At 45.8% G+C, this 25437-nt stretch overlaps 1 protein-coding gene across 2 annotated transcripts in view; it reads left to right on the top strand.

The window, feature by feature from the left end:
* Positions 1-1793: 1793 nt before the first annotated feature.
* The window catches only part of CACNG2 (calcium voltage-gated channel auxiliary subunit gamma 2), a 66554-nt gene continuing 42910 nt past the window's right edge, over positions 1794-25437 (top strand). Inside the window, exons 1-2 of one of the 2 annotated variants that reach the window (XM_050927122.1) lie at positions 1794-2528; positions 3046-3191. In XM_050927122.1, coding sequence (XP_050783079.1) covers positions 3050-3191 — 142 coding nt within the window. In that variant the 5' untranslated portion in view covers positions 1794-2528; positions 3046-3049. Of the gene's footprint in view, positions 3192-25437 lie in introns of both variants that reach the window. The other variant, XM_050927116.1, reaches the window with a different exon arrangement.

A 25437-nucleotide genomic window follows, 5' to 3' on the forward strand; every position in this document is an offset into this window, starting at 1 on the left:
GTTACAGTTCTGTGCTCTGAGGGGCAGGGCGAGGTGGGAATTAGGGGGCAAGACAGCGAGGGCTGCTCTGCTGTGGCTGGGTTAGCAATTTACAGGAATACAGGACTGGGGCGGGCTGGGATCATAAAGACTCTTGGAGTAGGGCTGGGATAGGGTGACCAGATGTCCCGATTTTCTAGGGACAGTCCCAACATTTGGGGCTTTTTCTTATATGGGTTCCTATTACCCCCTGTCCCGATTTCTCACACGTGCTGTCTGGTCACCCTAGGCTGGGAAGAGCTGGGGTTTGGGCGTTCTCCTGCCCAGCCCCAAGGAGCTTGCCCTGCACAGGTTTTGTTGTGCTGCGGGACACCAGCTTTTTGGTAGGGAAAAGGGGAGTTTCCTGGTCCCACCCATACCCCAATGTAGCCACGTGGTTGCCCCGTCAATAAACTTTGTTTCCCTGCTTGGCCAGGCTGTTTAATGCCCTGAAAGTCATTTGTAGACTTTCCTGGGTTTAAATGTGTTTATTGGGACAAAGAAGAAATTAGAGGTCGTGGACAATGAAGCCACGCTGTTAAGGGGGACAGAAGAAAAAGAAAAAAAGCAGAAGACGAAGAGAGAATGTGTGATCTTCACACTACAGCAAACCTGTCATTGTCTGTGTGGGCAGAAATGGTTAGTCTAGAAAATTAGGCTAAAAACCAGGTAGTCTGGTAATTTACTTGTAAAGCTGAGAAGGGTGTTTTATTCTAGGTCAGTCAATTTGATAGCAGAAGGCAACCTTTAGAGATGAATTTATACCTGGTGCAAAGTGGTTTGTAATTCACTTTTTTTTTTTACAAACTCTTTAGCGTTCAGCAGACCTCTGAGCGTTTTTCTTCTAAGCATGAGCTCAGCGGCGGGGAGGGGGAAGGAGTGAGTTATTAAATTGCAACGTGTTTCAAACGCTCCAACTGATTCAACTTCCCTGCACCCCCCTCTAGCAGAAAAACAGTGAACCCAAAGCAGCCCTTCTGGTCTCTTGTTCTCTGAACTATGAAGCTGATTAGAGAGAAATTAAATCTGTAGCATCAGGATTTAGATGAAGTCATTTTTCTCTTTACTGGTGTTAGATTAAAGAACAGCAACACATGTAGAATGATGAGCGAGGTGAATAATTTAATTAACCGAGTGTAATGATACTGCTCGGGAAGAAGGAGAGGATTATGACATGCTTTGATGTCAGCAATGTACAATGTTATATTCAGGATTTCGGATTCGGTACTAACGAGTTATGTCTGACACAGGACACTTACACACAATTAACTATTCCGACTTTGATTCGAATGGATTCAGTCAACGCTCCTTTCGGTTTCAAATGTAGACATGAAAGGAGTATTATTTTTTGAGTGGAGAGAATTCAGTTTGCAGCAACTCTTTTAAAAAAAAAAAAACATTTTCAATTACTAATCTTTTCAAAATGTCTGCTTGTTGGAGCAGCATTTGGGATTTCAAGGAAAGCTACAATAGGGAGAGAGAGAGACACCCAGAGATTCATACACGATTGGATAGGAAGAGACAAAGAAATGAGAGGAGAGAGGGGGAAAACCCCACTATGTAACTTGTAGCCAGCGCGAGAATAATGAAGACTAAGTGCTTTAAAACAAACAAATTTTATTTAATTTTTAATTACCCTTCCACGTTACATTTCCCCCGTCTCCCGGGAAGAGAAACGGCTGATTGAAGTTTTGTGCTGGTCTAATTGTGATGTGACGGTTGTATTTGGAGCTCTGGGCACGTATAGCTGGAATGCGAAGGAGGCTGGGCTGAGAGCGAGCGAGCGAGCGAGATCCAGCTACGCCTTTCTCTCAGCTCCTGAAGCCTAGGGGAGTTATTTCAGGGTTTGGAAGAAGAGGGGTAAAAACAGGAAAGGACAAGTGGGAAGGCTAATCAACCCCCTCCCCATCCCTCCCTGCTCCTCCGAGCAGAGCAGGGTCACTCGCATTTGTAGACGCTGAAGGAAAGAGGATATAGGAAGAGGAAGCTCTTGCTCCCCAGTTTCCCACCAGCATCCCGGTCCAGACTCACAGGAGCTGTTCTTCAGCACCGCGGAGAAATCGGTGCAGGGGAGCTGTCCAGATCAGCACCACCACGTTAATGTAGTAGGTGGGAAAGGAACTAACAAGGGAAGAGAGGCAGAGGCAGCAAATCCTGCAGCAAGGCACCGGTTCCCTTATTTTCAGAAGCTTTGCCAAGAGGAGGAGGGAAATCCGTCTCGATTCTCTGGGAGAAACCCCCCCTCCCTTGCCCACTTTACCAACAACAACAACTGCTGCTGCTGCTGTGGGGAAAGCCATGGAAGGCAAGACCTCAGCACCTGTACCGCTGAAATCAAGGGCTCACAGTATACTGGGAAGTCTGGTTTGGTGGTAGGAAAAAAGAAAGGACGAAAAGGAAGGAAGAATTTGAACCTCCCAAAAAGCCAACCGCACAAATCCCAGGAAGATAACTGAGAAGAAAAAGGATTTTCATGGCGCAGGCTGCAGAGCTAAGCAAGAAGCCTGAAGGTTGCATCTCTGCTCTTACAATCTCTAACTGTCTAGGTCCAGATAATGAGAGATTGTGTTGAGGATGCTGCTGCTGCTGCTCCCCTGTTCACTGTGGAAGCCATCTCCAAATTAGCCATTACATATGGAAACTGGAGACCAGAATTTTAGAAAAAGGGATTAAGGCATCTCATTTTGGGGGGGTTCTCGCTTTAGTCTTTTTTGTTCTTTTCTTTTTTTTTTCTTTGACTTTCTTTTTTATATTACAACCGGAACGTTTCTGATTTAAAAGGCAAGCCTCTTCCCGTGTGGTCTTTATAATTTACACTGTTTTCCGTGGGCTTTCTTACCTCCCTTTTTGATATCTCTCTCTATATATATATACCCATTATATTAGTAGTGGAATTATTATTTTATTAACACACACACCCCAAGAATCAGAAGGCGGTTGGGTATTTGTATAATGAAGAATTATGGGGCTCTTTGACAGAGGTGTTCAGATGCTTTTAACCACCGTTGGTGCTTTCGCTGCCTTCAGCCTGATGACCATAGCTGTGGGGACCGACTACTGGCTTTACTCCAGAGGGGTTTGCAAGACTAAAAGTGTCAGTGAGAACGAAACCAGCAAAAAGAACGAGGAAGTCATGACCCATTCTGGATTATGGAGAACCTGCTGCCTGGAAGGTATTTGATTCGGGATCTCCTTACCCCTCCCCAAATAAATCTCTCCACATTCCACCATTTTCTCACTTCCACCATGGAACAAGGGGTGGTTGGGTTAGTTGCTGAGGAAAGAAAAGGCAATAAGAGGGGGAAAATATGCTCTCTACTCTGTTCCTTTATCCTTTCCTCTTCCCCCCTTCCAAAAACCCCTCCTAACTGGAGTAATCTATACATTGTGTAAACATCCAGAGACCCTGTTAAAAGCAATTGGGTGATCCGCCTCTTTCCGGATCATTATTGCCTGGGAAAGCAAGCGAAATGCTACATAACTGGTGCACTGTTGGCTGTAACAACAGACTAAAATAATTGCTCTCCTTTGCAAATTGCTTTGATAATCATAAGTCTGGGAACTGAGAAAAAACGGCAAAACACCTCATATGTAAATATCAAGTTCCCTTTATGAGGGGGGCAGCTAACCCCTAATCTTGTTCTGTCTAAGGAGCCTTATTTGGAAAATCCGAATGATTCCAGTCAGCTCAAGCAGAGTTCAAGAGCATTTCGTAATGTCTCTGAGCAGCCACACGCTGCTGGGGTGGGTTTTGTTTTTGCGGGTGTTTCCCCCCCTTCTGAGTGTTTGTTCTCTTGAAAGCGTTACTGCAAAGTCTAAAAATAAATAAGTCTTTGAACAGAAAACTAGCCTAAGTATAATGTGGTGAAACTGGGCAGCAACTCAGCTCCCACATACAGTGACATGTCTGTTGGCCACTGGAGAACCAGCAATGCAGCCAGCCCCTGGACTCAGACGTGGGGCGGGGGGGAGGCCGGCAATTTGCTTTTAAATCTGTGTTGTTTAGTATTGCGGTTGGTGCATGTGTGCATAGGGTGGGGGGTCTTCAAATCACGTCCTGGAAGGAGAAGGGCACGGATGCAAATGTCTGGTTTATGGAGACACACATACACACAGAGAGAGCATTTCCGCGGATCGTAAAATCGGTGTTCAAGACGAGACTCTAAGCAGGAGAGTCGATTGGGGGTGGGGTGGGGACATCCACAGATAATGTGCATGTATGTCCATGTCTCCATGGGTCCACCTTAAACGAATTAGCCTTGATCGCTCTGATGAGGAGGAACGGGAAGCGGATACCGCAGAATTGGTTTTCTAAAACCAGACCTGGAGGATTGGGAGTGGGGTGGAGGCGAGGAGGGAATAAACTGTGTTCTGTCCTAACGTCTCTCACCAAAGCAGGCTGTTTGGAAATGGTTGTGGTCCGGGAAGAAGCGCGAATTGTCCCCCCCACCCCACCCCAGTTCTTGGTGCAAACGGTTGAATGATGGCTGAACATGTTTTGAATAGCTAAGTGACTTCATTGAGCGATGGTCTGTTTGACGCATACTGCATTTGGTGCCCTTTCTCTATCCAAACCGCTGCCTTTTCACATATTCTGCAGAGGAGCTCTCTGCTGAATACTCGATGCTAGCTCCAAGCCAGAAAATCAATATCAGGAAATTAAGCGGGGAGGTTTTAAACACACACCTTCCACACGCAGAAACCAACCCCACCACCCCATTATTAAGAGCCTCTCCGCCAGCTTTCAGCCCAATCGGGGAACAGGACAGCTACTTCATTAAACATTGATAATAGCCTCTCGCGGAAAAAGAAGCGCAAAGCGAAATGAGAAGGGGACAAACAGCCTCTCGGTGAGCTGTGTCCCTGGGCTTGAGACCTAGCGGGGAGATGAAGGCGAGAGATAAGAGGGGGGGAAGGACACTGATGTAGGGAATATTGTGCATTCCGATTGTGTGTCTACCCACAGGCACGTAGCTATGGCTACAAGGGGGGGGGATCGGAGAAGTTGCATTCCTTCTCCCCCACATTGGACCGGCCCCTAAAGGCACAGGGACTGCCATGACCTCAGCTGGGACCACCCCTAGATTCCAAGCGCTGGAATATTTACATTAAAATGTCATAATTGCCCCTTTCTGGGGGGACTAGAGCTGCGGTTATTAGGGACTTTGTCTTGGATAGGCAACTACCCCCCACCCGAAAAAGTGTCTCGATTTTTCACACTTGCTCCCCCAAGGAGCACTCAGCCCCTTGCACTCCCTCGCTAACGCGCTCCGGGGCTCTCCCCTTCGCTCCGGGAATGAGCTCTGAGGGTTGGGAACAGCAGCCCTGAGATGCAGACAGACAGACAGCTGGCTTGCCCCTGCAGGACCCTCTCCCCCTCAGCCTGCGCTGGTAGGGCTCAGCGCCCCGCCTCCTGGCAATACCCAGTTCCCTTCTCCGCACCCCTGTTTATTTAATTGCTCTGCCGCCAAGCCCTGTGAACCTTCCGCAGTAGATGAGGCTTCCCATTCCCACTACGAGGGAATGCGGAGGCGAAGAGGGGGAGGGGGGGAAGGCACAGCTACTGCTCTGCTGCTAATTAACTAGCTCAGCTGCTAAAATCGGCCTCTCCCGAGCGGCAGGGCCAGGTAGAGTTTGCACTAAAACTTTGACGGGGGGCTGGTGAAGGAGTTTTCGCGAGACAGCACAGCTTGCTGGCCAAGAGTGTGTGCAAGGGGGAGTCAGGGCATTCACGCTGGCCTTTGTCGCTGGGACAAGTTAGCAGTGCCCCATGCTTCCCTGGCAGGGACCTTCCCAGCAGGGATTTCTGTGAGGTTGGATTTATTTTCATTCTCCTTCCCTAGCTGACCATATTTCAAATCTCTTTGTCAAGCTGCTGTCTAACGGTTGCAAATGAAAAGCAACTTTGTGTTTGCTTCTCATCTCTCTGAGGTTTTTATTAGTGCGGTTGGCTTCCCTCCTCCCCCTAGTCCTTTCTGGAGAGAGAATCAGAAACACTTCTCTCAGGCACCATGTTTGAAAGCTGGCTGCTTCAGGGGCGAGGACCTGTTCCTCCCTTCCCCACAGAGGTCACCAGTGGCCTGGCACCTGGGAGGACAGATGGCTGAGATCTCACCTGGGGGTTCGGCGAGATGACCCCCTTGCAGTCCCTTCTAACCTCATACTTCAATGAACTGCATGAGTGGAAATGGCAAAGAGGGCCCTCCACCTGGAATCCCTCACATCTACAGGGTGGCCATAGGTTGGAGTTTTTCCATCAACTTCAGTGGGCTTTGGGTCAGGCTGTGAGGTGAGGAGGGGCCACTGGTGTGTGAGAAGCTTTATACTGCTGGAAAAGAACTGAGGAAGTAGTCAGTGTTTGTCCTCGGCCTATTGGTAGGAAGACACTGTCAGGCCACTAGCATGGGGGGTTGCCTTGGTCCTCCAAGGACTCCATGAAATCTGGGCTGATGCTGGAGAGTGGTGGATAAGTAGTGTAGTAATCATTTGAAATTGGGTTTTTCTTTTAGAAATATTCTTGTAGTTATTTACCTTTATATAGGCCAGGTGTGGCTGGGCACCCTGATAGATGCCTCTATTCAGGGTTCCTTCTGCCTCACCAATCAGTCTCAGTTATCACCTAGAGCTCTCTCCTTCCCTGGCCCCATCTATCTCTCAGGTACTTTTCTGGCCCCAGTTACCATCCTGTCAGCCTCCATGTTCATCCTGCTTTTGTCTCTCTCCACCCATTCTGTTCCCTGCAGTGATCCACCTCCTCAATCCTCATCCTGCGGTGAGAGGGAAATTTAGTATCTCAGCCAAGATTTCCAAAAGTGATTAGTTATTGGGGGGAAGGGGGAGCATGTTTTTCAGGGGCACTTTCTGAAAATCAGGTCCCTTTAAGGTGTCTCAGTTTAGGCACCAATGCATTCAAGCACTCAAAGTCACTAGTCCCTTTTGGAAATCTGGGCCCCCTGTTCCTTCTTTGTGAGGGCTCCACTTCTTTCAGACGGTAGCTTGGTTCCCCACAGTGGACTTCCAACCTTTTACTGGAGGACCTTTTGTGCTGAGGTGAATAAGGATTCCAATCTCAACGCTCTTTCATGGCAGAGGGTCCTTTCCCCTCTTCTTCCAGCCCACCAATGAGCACCAGTGCTACACTAGCATAAGAGGAGCAATGTAGTCTCTGCTCATGTTAAGTACCAAACTAGCGATGTTTTTTGATCTGCCTCCAGGTACCACTCTCTCATCAAGCTGCGCTGTCTGAGCAATTTCTCATGCCACTCAAGAATCTTTGTGCCGTTTTTCTTCAAAGGGCAGAGACTGGCTCTTTTAATATAAAAACCGGCACTCTTTTTTTAATTGCTCACCCACCCACCAAACAGCTCAGATCTGCAAACTCACTGCACCCATGGATCTGCTACTTTATGCCTTTTCTGCCTTTAAGAAAGTTGCTGATCCTCCAAACCATTTACCTCCTTGCATGGAACCTTTTGTATATTTATTATTATGAATGATACTTCTGATCTAACTGTAGTCCCATTACTAGGGACTAATTTGAATCTCCTCATGTAGAATCTTAAAAACTGAAAGACAGTAGTTTATTGGGGCCTTATGAAAGCTAACAGTATGTTAAGAACTATTAGGAAAGAGCTAGAAAATAAGACAGAAATATCACAATGCCACTGTATAAATCCAGACCGTACCCACACCTTGAATACTGTGTGCAGGTCTGGTCGCCCCATCTCAAAAAGGATATAGTGGAACTGGAAAAGGTTCAGATAAGGGCTGTGGAATGGCTTCCATATCAGGAGAGACTTAAAATAAAATTAGGGTTGTTCATCTTAGAAAAGAGAGAACTGGGGGATGGGGGGATATGATAGAGACCTACAAAATCCTGAATGGTGTGGAAAAAGTGAATTGAGAAGTGTTATTTACCCTTTCACACAATACAAAAAACGGGTCACCTGCTGAAATTAACAGGTAGCAGGTTTAATACAAAGCAGAGGAAGTACTTTTTCACACAACTCACAACTCACCTGTGGAACTCATCACCATGGGCTGTTGTGATAGCTAAAAGTATAACTGGATTCACAAAAGAACAAGCTAAATACATGGAAAATAGGTTCATCAATTGCTGACCATCTTGGGGAATGGCCAGCAGTGTAATCCCATGCTCGGACCAACCCTAAGCCTCTGATTATCAGAAGCCAGACGTGGAAGACGGATGGATCATAATTGCCCTGTTCTATGCAGTCCCCCTGAAGCTCTAGTACAGATACTGGGTAAGATGGATCCTGATCTGACCCAGTCTGACAGCTCTTATGTTCCTAAATAGAAACAAACTGTATTTTGTATTTCTGTATTGTTATTGGCTCTGTCATGTCATTATTATTAGAAAAGGGACAGCTCTAAGAGGCTTTTTATACTGGAGAGGAGAGAGAAAATAGTCTGGTAAGAGAAGGTATGAGTGATGCGTGCAGGGTTAGACATCCCTGTAGATCTCACTGGTGTGAAGACAAGTAATTGAATGGATGTTGGTGCAGAAAACAATTCCTGCCTACAGACCCTTCCTAAGGAAAATTAATGAGCTGATCTGTTTCTTTTTCCAGCTTGTTATATCTGAACAGTGCATAGGAGTTTAGTGCAATTTCAGCGTTCGTGAAAAGGAAGGGTTGACAGCAAAATAAAGCAGGGTGCAGGGAGACATTGGGTAAGCTTTCTCCACACAGTTCTGGCAACGTACCTCATCCTTGACCTGCGTAGACTCCCTGTTGTTTCAGTCCTGTGCCACCCCACAGCTTTGTCATTGTACCTTGATCATGATCGGCCCCATCCCAGAACCACCCCCCACAGCTCTGCCAATGCACCTCAGTTCAGCCCTGCAGAACTGCCAGTTACTCTAGTCCTTGGCTCACACAGCTTTGCCAGTGCCCCCAGTCCCGACTAGTAGTGCCCCTTGCTGTTCTACTCCTGGACCTCCTCTGAGCACATGATGTAAACAGCAACAAATTAACCCAGGGTCCTTGTACCTTCAAGGGACAGGATCACAGGAGGCCTAGATGCAGTCCTGAGCCTGAGTCAGAGCAGCAGGTGATGGCCCAGCGCATAGCTGATTGCTGCTGGCTTTCCACCTGCTAAGGGGAGGGAGGGTCTGGACTGGTTGGCTGCTTCTTCATTGTGAAAAAGATCAAGGACTCAAAAGAGAGGGAAAGATCACATTTCATTAGTGTGAGGGACAGCGCACAGGAAGTTTGCTTATGGAGCCCGGAAGTTTTGGTGGGTTTGATCCTCCTCTAGACTTAATTCATAGCTGTCTGTAAATCATGGCAAGTTGGCAGAGCTTTTATGATGTGCATGAATATCCAACAGGCTGAGACCAGCAAACTCATTTCATTTGTGAGCTATGACAGGTTAGTGCTCATCTATAATGGTGAACGGCTGGGAACTGACTTCTAAATAGCTCTAAAAGAGCAACTGAATCCTCCTACAGAGACAGAGGGAGAGCAATGAGTTAATATTGTCCTGAAATGCACCAGGAATTACCTTGTTGAAGGGAGTGCGTGGGAAATGTAGTGGGAGGGACACAAAGATGTAGTATAGCAGCGGTAACGCATAAAGAAATTACATGGGGGATACGATAACTGTTCTCTTTTCCAAGGATACAGAGAGCTATTCCTGTTTGATGATTCCATTTTAACCCATGCATTTCTCCGTGCACCCCTTTACCCATTCCACTTTGGTATAGTCAAATCCAGAGTGCTTTAGTGGGGAGGGGGAACAGTAGGCAGGGTGTTGGTGAGATTTTACATCAGCACCACCCCATTCTAAAACAGAACCCAAAAGCAATGGTAAGCCTAGGAGCAGGGAACCCCTCAGAGTCTCCGATCACTGCCCCTAATTTAAGAACAGATTCCCCACTGAACATGCCCTTTTCATCCCCTGGGGAAGTCATCACTCCTCCATTCTGTGCCATTTCTGCCCTCCAGATTGCACTAATTGACAGGACCTGTGCTTCTGCACATCACACATGAGGTCCTGCCCATTCCAAAGGGGTCACAGAAGAAACTGTGTCTCACTAGAGAATTCAGCTGCTGCCCACCCCCTTCCTTCCCCCAAACGTTCAGCGATTGAGGGTGTGTCAGGGATCGTAGAACTGACATTACAGAAAATTCACCTCAAAGTTAGAGGTTTTGCCTTGCGTATGTGACCTTACCTCTATATCTCTGTTCCCAGCTTTTTCCTTTCCCTCCATCTTTGATTCATTCTAGCCATCTCCATTTTATTTTGTTCTCGTTTCTCTCCATTGTTTTCCCTTTTTATTTTCTTTCATTTCCCTTCTGTTCTTTCTTTCAAAAGCAGCTCTCCTTTCCCTTCGTTGCTTCTCTCATCTTCACTCCCAGTTCTCTGTTGTCTATCCCTCTTGCCCCCTCTCTTGTTACCTGATCTTGTCCTCTTGCTTTCCTTGCTCTGTTCTTCATCCCCTTTGCTCCTGCATTCTCCTCTTTCTGTCCTCTCTCCTCTCCTCTATTCCATTATCCCCCATCTCTGGCTCTTCTCTCTCTCTCTCCTCATTGAAGGATCCGAACCCTTTTGAAATCTGTTCCTTCTTTTCCACTTCTGAATTGTCCCAGTTCCATAAAATGTCTCTTTTTCCCCTCTCCCCTCCCTCTTCCTTTCACCCTCATCAGCTCTTACTATCCTCCCTTCCTCCACTAAGGAATTTGACAGCTGTTGCAGTTGTGAAGGGGAAGCCAGAGTCCACACTTTCCTGCCCTCCTTCCCTCATTGCCTCCTCTTCTTCCCTCAGGGGGAATGCTGCTGTCACTGGGGCTGTCTGAGACGTGGGTTCCCCCCCTTCTTCTGCTCTCTTCTGATAGTTGCCTGCAGTTCAGCCAGTTCCTTCACTTTGCTGCCTCCAGCCCTTTGTGATTGGAGGCCTCATTGGCAGCTCGGCAGAGGCTCAGGCTCAGCTGCAGGCAGCCAGCCAGAGGGTCAGAAGGAGCTCGCGGCAGCCTTCAGACATGAGTCATTCCAGGGTCCTACCAAAAAATAAAGGGTGCCGTGGCCACAGCCCTGGGTGACTGTTGTACTGTAACTAATCTGTGACTGTCAGGGAGAAGTGCCATAGCAAACATTCATTCCCAGCAATCTGTTTATACTGGGGAGGTTTTCTTTGCAATAAAAGAAATGAAAGCTGAGATTAGCACTGACATTTAAAGGATTTGGGGGTGGGGGCCCTGCCTGCAGGCTGTGCTTGAGCCCCAAATGAATAGCTCGATGAAAGGACAACGTAATGACAAATGAAGTTCAATGAGGATAAATGCTATGTAATGCACATTTTGGGGGAAAAGAAACAGGACCACTCATACACCTTTACAAGGTTCTAAATTAACAGCATCAGCTCAGGAAAGGGACTGGATAGTCATGGTAGATAGCTCAGTGAAAACCTCTGCTCAGTGTGCAGTTGCAGGCAAAAAAAGCAAACAAGATGTTAGGATGCATAAAGTACAGGATGGAGAATAATGTGGAAATGATAATGCTTTTATATAAATCAATGGGGCAGCCGTCTCTGGAATACTGTGCAGTGCTGGTCACCTCATCTCACTAAGGTTATTGCAGAACTAGACAAGATTTAGAAAAGGGTGACAAAAATTATTAGGGGCATGAAAAAAAACCTCCCAGATGAAGAGAGTTTGAAAAGATTGGGACTGTTCACTTTAGAAAGGAGATGGATGAGAGGGGACATGATTAAAGTACATGAAATAATGATTTGTCTAGATGAGGTAGGTCAGGAGTGTCTGTTCTCCCTGTTGTGACATAACGAGGGGCCATGCAATGAAATGGAAAGGTAGCAACATGAAAACAGATAACAGGAAATACTTTTTCACTCAATGTGTAACTAGACTGTAGAACTCACTGCCACAGGAAGTTGTTGAGGCCAAGAACCTTGTGTTGAGGCCAAGAACCTTGTAAGATTCAGTGAGTGAATGCACATTTATGCAGATAACAGGAATATCCAGACTTGTCATAATTTATTATGATAACCATTTTGCACGAGATCTAAAACCTCTTGCTTCAAGTCTTAAGCCCATCTCTGACTGTTAGAAACTAGAACGAGGCCTTTATGGGGAGAGATTATGCCACATTTTCCTGCCATGGTGTTCTTACACCTTCCTCTAAGGCATTGGTGCTGCTCGCTGTCAGAGACAGGATACTAGACTAGGTGGGCCACAGGGTTATTCCAGTCTGGAAATTCCTGTTTCTAAATGCTAGCCCTGCTCAATTGCACCCATAGGCTTTGAAGTAGCCTGTGTTTCTGCTACTGCCAATGATTGCCCTAATTTCACAAACTGATAGTGAGACTAGGTCATTTTTATCATATTTCCCTGGGTAGGATCCAGGGATTGAGGGCAATTGAGAGAATATGGAATTAAAGCGAGTCTTTTCCTTTGTACCCTATTGAATAAAATGAGTAGTCAGCAATGAAGATGCTAGATATGTGCAAAGAATTATTCCTGTCAGGCTCCTAGCTGAAAGAGAAAGCAATAGGCTTTGGCCTCTTTGATGCCATGATGACTGAACTAGAAATGAGGTTGTCTCCTTTCTCTTGTCTCTGTGGGAATGATTTCTGAACTGGCATTCGATGCTGTACAATGTCGTACTGTTTTCACACCCAACAGCAAAGGGCCTGATTCTCCTCTCACTTACCCTGATGTAACTCTGGAGTAACTCCACTGAAGTTAGTGGAATTGTATTGCTTTTTAGACCAGATGCAAGTGGCAGGAGAATCAAGTTCATACAATGCAGTACTTGTGTTGAGTGAGTGAAACAGAGATCTCCACCACTGTCTTTCTGTGCTTTTCTCTTTCCAGCACACCTTAGAGACCCAGAGCTAAACTTGGTGTGGGTGTAGGTGGCTGCAACACCAGTAAAGTCAATGGAGTTGCACAGCCCCTTATACCAGCAGTAAATTGTACTCCCGGTACCATTTTCTGGGAGCTATTTCTATTTTTATGCCCATCACCCTGTTTAGAGAATTCGGAAGAAGACTAGAACTCTCTCAGGTGCAGAGTCCTTTATAGATCAGCAGCCTGATTTTGAGAATATGCAAAATGGTAGATGGGACAGTCTGGCTTTGAGTCTCTGACCACGAACGCTCCACCATTCTGTCTGTCTCCTTCCTTCCTTCCTTCCTTGGGAGCCTTCTGTCTTTCATTCTCCCCTCTTCACTGCCATCCCTCCCCATCTCCAGTTACACTCTTTCTCTTAAGAGCACAGTCTCCCCTCATTTGCCACCTCATGCAGGCAGAGCTCTCACACGTCAGGTTTTCACTACACTGCCTGACTTAGGAGAGGCAGGAGTCAGAATCCATTTCAGTAGAATATGCTGTCTGAAGTTCATACCTCAGCCCCTCACCAAATCTGTAAGCAAACACCCTTCAGAAGCATTATGGGCTTTATCCTGAATCTCACAACCCAGAGGCCGTATACTGATACCTGCCAGCTTTTCAAAACACAAAATGAAGGTGATCTGTAGACTGTGGTATCCAAAAAGGGTCAGATTTGGGCCCCCAGTGTCACCTCTTTCGTGTCCAAAGCTAGGGATGTGTTTGTTTTTGCTAGAAGCAGCCAAACCACCAATATATCAAAGAGTCAAAACGATGTATAAAGCAAACACTCTGTCAAATAAAAAAATAACACTAGCCAGCTACCTCCTCTGGATGATTTTTGTCCTTTCATTTTTCTCTTCCCATTCCTCACTTTCTCTTCTCCGTACCCATGTGCCTTTTTTCAGTATCTGTGTTTCCTTTCCTCCAATTTGTCTCCACATTTTCATTCTTCCTAAACTTGCTCTTTCTCTGAGACCCTCTGTCTTTCTAAGCCTTGTTTACGCTAGCAGTTTAGCCGCACGGGGATTGATCACAGTTTAGCTGTGAATGTAGACAAGGACACACCCTGGGCAGCACCAGTTCAGCTAAACCAGAGGTAAAACACAGCTAGCTGAGCCTAGTGCAGCTAAATCAATTGCTGAGAACCAGCTGTTGAAACAGGGCTATTTCCGACTGAAGACAGTGCCTACAACTTTTTCTTTTCTGAATCAACTTTTCTCTACTCCCACCACCACAACCACCAGTCCACATCTAATTTAAATGTAACTGTTCTCTCTGTCCAACTCTCTCTCCCCTATCTCTGATATATACACTCCTACCACACACACACACACGCACGCACGCACACACACACACACACACACACACAAAACTTTGGTCTTCTTGACACATTTCTAACCCTTTGGTCTGCTTAGGATGGGGGTCAGAGCTAGGGTCCTGTTCACCCTCCAAATGTAGCTGATTAGAATGAGTGGGTGACAGCGTGTATTTGGGAGGGGGGTGTCCTCTTCCAAAATGCCAATGAGCTGACTGCCCTGCTATTAAGGTGGAGGGTTTGGGGGCTGAGGATTGCCTTCATTTCCTAGTGCCCAGGCCCCCCAAGAACTGCCCCCAGCATGGGTGGTTTCTAAGAAGTTAGTCAGAAATAATCACCGCTGCTTCATTTAAATCTCGAGCATTACCTTTTCCCCTTAGTCCAAGGGGAAACAGTTTGGGCATTAGTACCATCATGGCTTTTTGAAGGTCAATAGCAGAGAGAGAGTGGGAGACGTTTTCTCTATGCTTATTTCTGAGCAGGAGAGTGAATGAACTGTGATAAATGTTCAGCTGGGTTCTGTACATCACCAGAGCTGCATGGGAAGGGGGCAGGGAAAAGAGAGGCAGTCATCTTCTACAGGCAGCTGCCTCCGGCCCTTAAGGTGTCACCAACGCCACCACAAAGACTGGTGTTGGAATGGCGATGCTGGAGGTCAGGGGATCTCGGCAAAAAGAATGTATAAATAACAGTCCCCCTGGGCAAAGAAGAAGGGGCGGCAGAACTGGAAGAAGCTAGGGATGGGAGGAATGGTTTAGAAAGAGGATATATTGTAACAGGAAGTGGCTAAAACAGCCTGGCAACGCCTCATTAGGTGACAGCCCCCTTAAAAGGCAGACGCAATGGTGGGACTGGAAGGTTCACTTGCCTTTGGGAAGTGACTTTGGCTCTCAGCAGAAACAGCTAAGTGGGGGGCGTGGGGCAAGGATTGTACCTGAGGCTCAGCCCACAGGGATGTGGCGAGGAGGCAGCTGAGTGAGGGAAAGCTCCCCCCGCACCGCCCCAACAAAAAAAAACTGTTCTGGAAACACAGCCTGAGAAAGGGGGAAATTCAGGAGAGAGCAAGGGCTCTGGCCACAGAACCATCCCAGACATGTCTCCTCCTATCTTTGAAGCATCCCAGCCTATTCTAGCCAGCTGCAGAAGACCCTAGTGCTTCTGAGGAGACAGCGCAGCTTGGCACAGAAGTGCCTGTCCAGTGGCCCTGCTGTATCTGCACAATTAGCCCAAGGGAGCCAGGCATAGGGCACTTGTGACATTGGCCCCAAACTGTCAGAGATGGAGAGATGTATCTCTTCCCCCAACAACCTACTAGAGCCAGTCACTTGCATGTCTGCCAGACATGACAGGGTTTAACAGCATTCCGGTCCCCCAAGTCCCCCTCTTGCTCTGTCAGTGTCTTCCGGAGAGGGAAGCATTTATCCCTTTAAATGAAGATGAATTTCACAAGCCGGATCAGTGAGAGTTCAGAGTAGAGACTGTGATTAAATTGAGGGAAGGCAAAGACAGCGAGAGTGTGTGTCTGGGAGATCAAGGGCCCAGGATCATGTAATAGAGCCATGTGGGATTTGAAGATTAGAGAAGCTGAAAGAAGGGCCATTTGTTCTATCTACCTGGGGTATTGCTATGGCCTCCATTTCTGTAGTATCTGACCACCTCACAGTTCTTAATGGAGTTCTCCTCTCAACAGCCCTGTGAAGTAGGGCAATGCTATTAGCCCCATTTTACAGATGGAGAACTGAGGCACAGAGAGACTGAATGACAAGTCCAAGGTCACCCAGGAAGTCTGTGGTGGAGCAGGGACTTAAACTCAGTGCTTCTAAGTCATAGCCTCATACCCTGATGGTTGCACCCTCTCCATTCTACTGTATGAACTGCCACTTTGTTCCTGTAGCTACAGAAATATGTGATTGTGGAAGGACAGACATGATTTTCCAGGAATTAATCTCAGGGACTGGTGTGAGATCACAGGACAGGTGTGTTTCTTTGTGCAGCGAGATTATAAGTAGGTGCACATGACAAGAACAGCAAGTGGAGAAAGTTACGAGAGAACCAAAAACTTCCAAGAACACTGTGTGTATGGAGGAGCAAGCCCAGAGATAGAGACAGTTTTCCCCACCCCCTACCCATTGAGTAGATCAGACTTTTCTAGAGCTGGATTGGCTGAAACAGCAGGAGGGAAACCTTGGCAGAGTGACGGTCCTTTTAGGAGGCAGGTGGCATAATGGGACAGGAAGACACTGTGATCAGAGAGAAACAATGGGAAGGGGGCTGTGCCCCAGGTCCAGTTCACTGTAGGGGAAAGGAGAGGCACCTCATAAAGACACATAAAACATGCCCAAGGCAGCAGGATCTACCCTCTTCCTGGAGTCTGCCATGGGCAAGGGGATCTTGGAGACTGCGCTCTAGTGGGTGGGGCTGTCATTGCCCCTAGGTGCCTGTTACAAGAACAGGAAAGAAGAGGGAGAGAGTGGGGGCGGGGAGGGAAGTAAATCACAGGAGTTGAAGTTAAAATATTTAGGTTCTACCTTTTTCCTAGAGGACATTTACCAGACACATCCCCAGCCTCAGAACCTGGAGTATAAAGCGGCAAATTCTTTATTTCTCCTCCCTTCCCTTTTGTAAAGGAGAAATATTCCAAGTGAGGAGGGAGAGTATGAAGGGAGAGGAAAAAGAGGAGATCGGAGTGGAGCAGACAGGGAAATGGGGGACAAGGACATTTGCAGGATCCATATATTCAAAGGCCAGAAGAGACCCCTTAGATCATTTAGTCTGACTTCCTGCATAATGCAGGCCATAGAACTGCCCCCAAATCATTCCTTTTGCATACATGTCCATGTAAGCAAACTTCATACAAACATAGCCACCTCTTGCCTGGGCTCTCCCCGATTCATTCTGGCATAATTCTGTATAGTTTTGTGCTGGGAGACTGGGATGTAACTTCAGTGCCAGCTACTTAGGACTTTGATCATGCAGTGTCAATTAAACAGGGGAAGCAAAGCTTGATGCTCCCCTTCCTGTGCTGCTCCTTAAGGACCAGAGGGCTCATTGTTATGATTATAGTATCATTATTATTGCTACTTTTATCTCTATTGCAGCAATGCCATCATGCCCCAGACGCGGTCAGCACACCTTTATGCTAGGTGTTGTACAAACATGCAGAGAGACATGAACCCTACCCCAAAGAGGTTACAGTCTAAGATGACAAGCACCATACCACAGGTGTCAAAGCAGGATACAACCAACATATGTACAACTCTGATAGACACCATACACATATTTATATACACTGTTGTTTTCTACATCAATAAAAAGAGTATTTCAACTACAACTGACTCCTCCTCCTCCTGTGGGGTAGTGGAGAGTGGGATGCAGAGTCTTTTCCTACCTTAAATCTGAGAAAATAATCAAAGGTCACTAGTTACTCTCTGATCCCTTTCCCAAGATTGATTGTGTTTCAAGTTGTTCCCATTTGACAGCTGTTTGGTGCCCTGTGTGAAATGAATTGACTGATCTCATTTTAGTTCCTAATGGACAGGTCTCTTAGTTAGGAGCCTAAAAGGAAGCCGAGTGCTTTTGAAAATCTGTCTCCACTTGTGAGTGCTGAGCACTTGGAAAATTGGGCCCCATGGGATGTTAATCCACCATCACAACTGGATCTCTCATTTGCCGTCTCAGCAGAGAGAGGCCAAGAACGGAATGAACCATAGAGCCCAGGCTCCCATATCACCTCTAGACATTGTCCCTCCAGGTCAGGGCCAAGGCTCATTGGAGAGTCAGCGCTGCAGTGCTGCTGCCCAGGCTGTTGCTGCTCTGGGGCTAAATAGAGAACTGCTGTCTCTAGGGCTGTCAGTACAGCAGAATTGACCAGTGTAAACTCATTCAGTTTATGAAAACTAAACAGTGCAGGAGTTACTAATGAAGAAATGCTTTTCTGTGAAAAGAAACAACACTCTGAGCTGGACATAGCCGCCTATTCCGCTGGTCACGATGTCAGTTATTCTAAGTCTCCTCGCTCATTCTCATTGAGCATGCTGGATCTGTTGTGGCTCTTGATGCCGCAGCACTGAGATCATTGTTTCCTTCAGGAAAGGGTGGAATTAGATTCATGAGCCAGTTGGCCCCTCTCTAGTGATAAATCCATGGGAAAGGGCTCAAGGAGAGGAAATCCCCAGGGCAAACCCCTCATAGAGATTCCACCACATCATTCCATCAGGGAGGGAGCTGCATTCACCCATAGAATGGGCCATGGGTTCCAGCCCTGCTCTTCCTCTGGACTCGGCATGAGGAACTGGGCCTCCCCTGCAGTAGCTTTTCCCAAAGAATGTACTCATCAGAAATACTAAAAGTAGGCCGCAATGGAGCATCGGGTCAGCCATTTGGAAGGAATAGCAAAAGGCACTGCTTGTGTTTTATGAACTGAACCATAAAGTGATAATGTCTTGGTTGGTAATCATTGGGATAGTGATAAACACTTGATAGGTGATCAACAGGGAACTTTGCTTTCAATATTGTGACTTTTTCTATCTGCCAGCACTCCCTGGAGTGACCCTTGATCTTCCACTTGTTAACAGGATGGGACCGCCTGTTCTTTTCAGAACCTAATTTAAGAATATTGTAATATCTCTTTTTCCCAGACTACTGATTTGCGGTGCCTCGGTCACTCATCAACTTTTCATGAGTTACTGGCTGAGGCCACACTAACCTAGGTCTTAGGAACTGGGTTGGGTATATATAGGAGAAGAGGGCGAGATCAAAGAGGAGTTGGTTCAGATATGTATGAGGGTGCATGAGAATGAGGGAGGGAGTTCAGGTGTGTGGCAGGGAGAGAATGATGGGGAAATTAAGATTAGAGCACATAGGAACAGGAATGATGGGGGATTCGGATTGGGTTAAAGAAAGCACAAGGGCAGAAAATGGGAAAGGCCATGGGGATACAGGGAGGTTTAGGTTATATGTAAGAGGATGGATGAGCAGAGTAGTGAGGCATGGAAGGAAAGGTAGCAGAATATGGGAAGGGAGTGTCGGGAGCGGCTGGAGAAGGAGTAACTAGATCAGGTGTACAGGTTGGAATTGTGGGATTGAGATAGGTTTGTTCACAACTGATCCCTTTAGTTTGCTCAGTCCCTTCACTGTATGGACTCTGGCCTAGCAGAGTTGAACTTGATCCAGGATCAAAAACGGGGAGCAGAAATGGCTTTAAGCTACCTTTACATTCCTCTGATCCTGAAGTTGGCTGGGGGGTAACCTAGCTGCCTATGGGCACCAAGGAACCATTCTGGTGGCCAAGGGATCATTGTTTTTCCCTTTTCCTTGACCACCTCCTCTGCAGTAAGGGTTGCTGCTAGGATGGCTTATGCCCTTTAGGGATTCCCCCATACTGGAGGAATCCTCAGGTGGCCAGTTATATCAGTTTTATGGCTGCTTTGTGCCACCAAGTGGCCCAGAGCAACTGGAGTGAACCAGAGGATTTGGCCCTAAATTTGAGTATCAGCTGGTTTATGTTAATATCTGTGGGATTCTAATGGGAGGGGTTGTTGCCAAATTGTCTCATGACATTTTTTGAGAGTCTGCCCTACGTTCTGCAGAACATTATATAGAAGGTCCCTATAACTCACACTACACTGTTACAATTGTTGTCTTATCAGACAGTTCTTTTAAAAGTGTCAATTATAACTGAGAACACCCAACCTGTACTCAGCCAGTCCAGTTACTGTATGATAGAACATTTATAGCCTGATATAAAAAAAAAATCAAGGAAACTAGGAAAAAGCTGTTTTCTAATAAAACTGTAGTCCACCAAAGAGCAGCCAATCTATCAAGAATGATGTGCTCATACACCAGGGTGATGAGTGCAGCGGAAAAATGTAAATGGGTTGACAAAAAATGCTACAATAAAATAGAGATTATTGAATTACACTTTGGTGGATTAGCTGCTCTCTAATTGGCTGAATCACTTAATGGGTGTCTTCTAGAAGCCAATCACAAAGTAAGGGGTAGTTCAATAAAGCTATAGTGAGCAACACTCTGCTGCGTCATTCGGCATCCTCTGGTGAGAATGATTAACTCTGTATCATAGGCAATAATCGTTGTCACGGGGTCATTCTAATGGGTCACGCTGGGTTATACTGGTAATTTTGCACCGATTATATCAGGTACTGTTGTGTCATGTCTTGGTTTATGCTGGGTCACTTGGTCATGCTTGGTTATCTAGATGGTCTATTCATATTCCCCCGAGATACTACTTCTTCAGGATTGAACTGAAAATGTCAGGAATTTTGCTGGACCATCTCAAGGGGATAATGATAATGGTATGTTGTATAGCAGGTCTAGCTCAAACCGGTTGCTGCTTCCTACCCTGGATGCGGTAGCTTTTCAGGGATGTGTGGCTCTATGTCTGTTGTGTGCCCTTACAAATGTGCATTTACCTCATTTAATAGTTTAAATAGCTTCTGCAGTTTTTGTGGTAATTCTCCATTCTACATCTAGCGAATCCTATCAGTACTCTAAATAATGATAAATGTAGGAAACAGCGTGGTCCTCAGGGCATCCACTGCGTGTGCATCATACACATGAAGATGATATCCATCTGATAAATTGTGTAGCCGTGTGCTGACTGAACAGCAATGTGATAAATGAAGTTATCATGCACCTTTGACTGTTTCATCTGGCCTCTGCCCGCTCACTCACTGCATCTCTCATTTGAAAGCTCTAAATCCTTGGGCAACGTCAGATAGCTGCCATTTAAAAAAAAAAACCTTAACCAGCCAAGGAGATATTTTCTTCTTCCTCTTCAAAGAGTAAATTTGTCCCTTCCCGCTCCCCACCCTGCAAATTAAACTTGCCCAAGGCCCAGGATGGGTAAAATACAGTCCTGGGCCAGTGACCTTCTTATAACTTAAAAGGGTATGAGTTTAAAGTTCATTACATTGCCATGTGACTCCCCAGAGTTAAAAACAGAGGCCCAGAATCTGTCCCCTGATAAGGCTGTTCTACACTGCTAGTTTAACTGGCTACCTGGAGATTGCCATGGTGTAGGGGAATTCCTGGGTGGCATAGAGCTGCATAACCTCACCCATTTGGCTTCCCGTCATTTAGGAGACGTGAGCAAGGGAAGCGTGTTGTCTGCCATAGTTCTACAACGATCCCCAGCAGCTGCAACAGCTTGTTTGGGCCATGAGTAACCTGGCACAATTTAGAGCAGCCCTGTGATTACTCTAAGTTGCACTACAGACCAAACCAGCCCCTGCTTTTCCAATGATCATAAAAACACAAAGGCAGCAGAAAGCTACCTTTAAACCACCACACCATCAGCCCTGTTCCAAATGCAGCTCAGCCACACCTGACAATTAGGGCCAGGTGCTTTATACCATTGAAAGTTTGGAGGTTCCTAGTTTCCTTATAGGACCCAACACCCACTTAAGATGATGGAATTTAGAATTAAGACATTTATATGTATATGAAAGTGAGGTTATGTCACTTTTAGAGCTATTTATGGCTTCCTCTGAAGCCTGTATGGTTGGATTCAGAGGAACTAAGATACCTAGTTTTACTGTTGAAGGAATACAAAAAGAGTTCCAATAATATTCTTAAAACTCTGATAAAACAGGTTCGTTTTTTTTCTGCAGAACACATGAATAGAGAATTACAAGAGGGGATATAAAGGTTTCACTGGCACCAGTCAAGATGATCCCTCTAGTACACCTGGTCAGAACAAGGAAAAACAAAGACTGAAATATGATTTTCTGAAATAAATGGCCCATTTGTCATCACAAAATTTCATTGAAAATGTTTTAGCTAATTATCTCTGTGAATACTGCAGCTACCTGCCACTCATGCTCACAAAGCCATCTTCTTATATGACCCTCTTTACAATAGTATCTGTGCACCTCACCATTTTTAGTTATTTATCTCTCTGAGATAGGGAAGTTTTATCTGCCTTGTCTTAGAGACCTGTCACAGAGAGACTAAGTGACTTGCACAGAGGCACACAGGAAACCGGTGATGGAACAAGGACTTGAATCCAGGTTGCCCAAGTCTCAAGCTAACACCCTGATCAGTGCACCAGCCTTCCTAACGCGCTATGCAGCATTAAGTCACCTGGTTCTGCAGTTTATCAATGTATTGCCTGCCAATCAACACGATATATGAGATGTATGTAGATAGTCTATAAAGTGCTACAGGAATGTCATGGATCACAGTCATTTGCATATTAGATCTCATTTGGGTTTTACAGTACTTCTTGCAATCGTCCAGATTGTCTGAACATCGAAGGACTTTGTAATAGCCACAGCAGGTACTGCTGGCCTTCTCTAGGAAATAGCCAGAAAGAATTTATTCCCTCTACGATTCATATCAAACCCACATTTTCTTCAGCAGAGCTATTTTAAGTCATTCATTATCTTTTTGCTCTCCAAAGCAAAGACTGTTTGATACTCAGAGGTTGCTAGAACCAAAGAGGGAAGAGAGGACCCTGGGGTATTGTTCTTCCTGCAAATTCAGACATATTTGGGGCTGGGAAAAGATTTTATGTCTTGTAATAAAAACACCAAACACTTCACATTAGAAGAAGCCAAAAAGAAAAGAGAGAAAGAGAGGGAGAGAATCCTTCCCCTTGAAGTCTATGGTAGTGGGGTTTTCTAGCACTAGCAGAGAAGTTAAGCCTGCAATTGACAGAATGGTTCAGATCCTCAGATAGCATAAATGTGTGTTGTGACATTGCACTCCATATGTTTATGGAAATATGCTTAGAAGTGTAAATATAATGTAACTGGAATATGCTTTATGCAAAAGGTCTCTTGTAAGGTATCATTACAAAGCTTATAATCTACGGAGTGTGGTCATCCTGTCTTGTATCTAAAACTAGAAATATGAAGTTAACTCTGAGGTCCTATTGTAATTGTGCAAAGTGTGGGCCATTAATGGTGGTTTAGAATCTTGATGGCACCCACTGACTAGGACAAGTGGCTGTAGATGGTTTATTTACCTGCAAGCCTTCTTGTGGACGTGGGGGCCAATCTGTGGGTAATGAAGAAGGAGGTCTTACAATGACCCGTGACCATGTCACCTAAGACTGGAATCCATCTTAAGCTTGGTGCTTTTCCATTTAGAAGGAGGGATGGGAACCCAGAGAGACAAAAGCTTCCCACCCTGGGCCAAAGCTTTAAAAGGGAGTGGAACAGAACAAAGAGGTTGCAGTCATAAGAAATCCCCTAGTTATCACTTGAGCTGGAACAAGGACTGTACCAGGGGAAAGGATTGGGCCCAGACTAGAAAGGAGTCTAGTCTGTGAAAGAAGCTTATTGGCCCATCTCTGAGGGTGATATTTACCTGTATTCAGTTTCTTTAATGTATTAGGCTTAGACTTGCGTATTTTGTTTTATTTCACTTGGTAACTTACTTTGTTCTGTCTGTTATTACTTAAAACCACTTAAATCCTATGCTTAATAAAATCACTTTTGCTTATTAATTAACCCAGAGTAAGTATTTAATACCTTGGGGAGAAACAGCTGTGCATATGTCTCTATCAATGTTATAGAGGGAGGACAGTTTATGAGTTTACCCTGTATAAGCTTTATACAGAGTAAAACGGATTTATTCGGGATTTAGGTTCCCAGAAAGACTGACTACTGGGTTCTGGGAAAGTCTCTGTTAACTGAGAAGCCCCTGAGCTAAGTGAATCTTAGTTTCTGTGAACTGCGGGGGGGTATGGCCCAACCTCTTTGTCTGTGCTGGAGCCGACTGGTATGTCTAGCTTAGCAATACAGAAGTGGAGGGAAGCCTTTTCTGATGGGAGGGGTTTGTTCTCAGTGGTATCCCATCACGTCTAGTGACAGTTCTGAGAGAGTCTCTGTGACCCAACACGTCACAAGTGTAATGCTGGGGACTTTACTGGAGCTACTCCTGTTTACAGCAGTTAAGGATCTGACCCAGTAGCTCTCATTTGGCCTTTGTGATGTGAGCAGGATTTGGCTTGCAGGATAGATAGGTGACAGTGCCAAGGTGAATTAGAGGGATTGGCTTGACTTGGCAACACAAAACTATACCACTGTTTGGTCATTCAGCTTGTCTTTTCTGCAGTGTCTGGTAAGAAGAGTTACCAGAGGTGTTCCTCTGCATGAAATGTTAGGCCCAATTTTCCACCTCGCTCTTCCCACAGGAGTAGTGAACTTCATAACGAGGCTTCCATATATGATCTTTCACTGCACCAGCAAGACACAAAAGGGCATCAAGATTATCCTGCCACAAAGGTCTGGCTTTAGGTGCATTGCACAGCTTAGATGAAGACAGGATTTGGCATATCCAATCACCGCTCTCTTTCTCCCACACACTGAACCAACAACCCACTTGGTCCCTTGTCTATGTAATTTCTCTCTGTATCTCCATGTCTTCTCATTCTACTCATTCATGCCCTGTGGGTGCCTTTAGTTCTCAAGCATATCCCAGATAATTTCCATTGTTAGCTGTAGAGCTAAAAAGGCACCTACTAAATATAACTGAACAGAATATGACTGAGCAGCATCAGGACCAAGTGATCAAAAGCTCCACATCTGGAAAAGAGCCATATAGGACTGGCCTATGGCACCATGCCAGTCCAAACACTATTTTAGTCATAATGTAGATCTAACAGCTATAGTGCCCCGGGAAGCAACCTGTAGCCCTATTACTACACTAGTAGTTGTTGGCTACTTGGCTAGCATTGCCCACTGGACCTTATGCTACTTTTAGAGGCCAGCACTTGTCTGCCTGAAATTCTTCTACCAGCTCCAACTCTTTCTGAGTGACGTTGGGAATGGGGAAGGGCAAGGTGAAGACACAGACTGGATTCTATTCTGGCAAAGAGGCAAGGAAACAAGGAGGGTATAGGATCCTGGAGGACAGTGAAACACACACATTTAAAGAAAGGAAATATGAAACTATACTGTCAGCAGATGCTGTGACTTAGTTAATGTTCCATTTGCTTACTCCAGTTTCTGAGGCACTGTGAAAGCTTGACTTAGGTGCTGGAGAATAGAGGGCTGGGGGTCTATCGGAGACATAGGAGGCAGGGGGAGGCTTCTGGTGTCAAGTTTAAGCTACAAGACAAAACTCCACCTCACAAACACGCACATGAAATACACTCTTGGAAGGTGGACAGTTTGGGTGTGGTTTTATTATAAACAATCCTTGGTTTGCAATGACGAGCAAAGTTTTTGTAATTTTTTCTGCCCTTCTGGTTAAACTTTTGTGGAT

The sequence above is a fragment of the Gopherus flavomarginatus genome, chromosome 1 (assembly GCF_025201925.1).
Source record: "Gopherus flavomarginatus isolate rGopFla2 chromosome 1, rGopFla2.mat.asm, whole genome shotgun sequence".
NCBI classification, from domain to species: domain Eukaryota; kingdom Metazoa; phylum Chordata; order Testudines; family Testudinidae; genus Gopherus; species Gopherus flavomarginatus.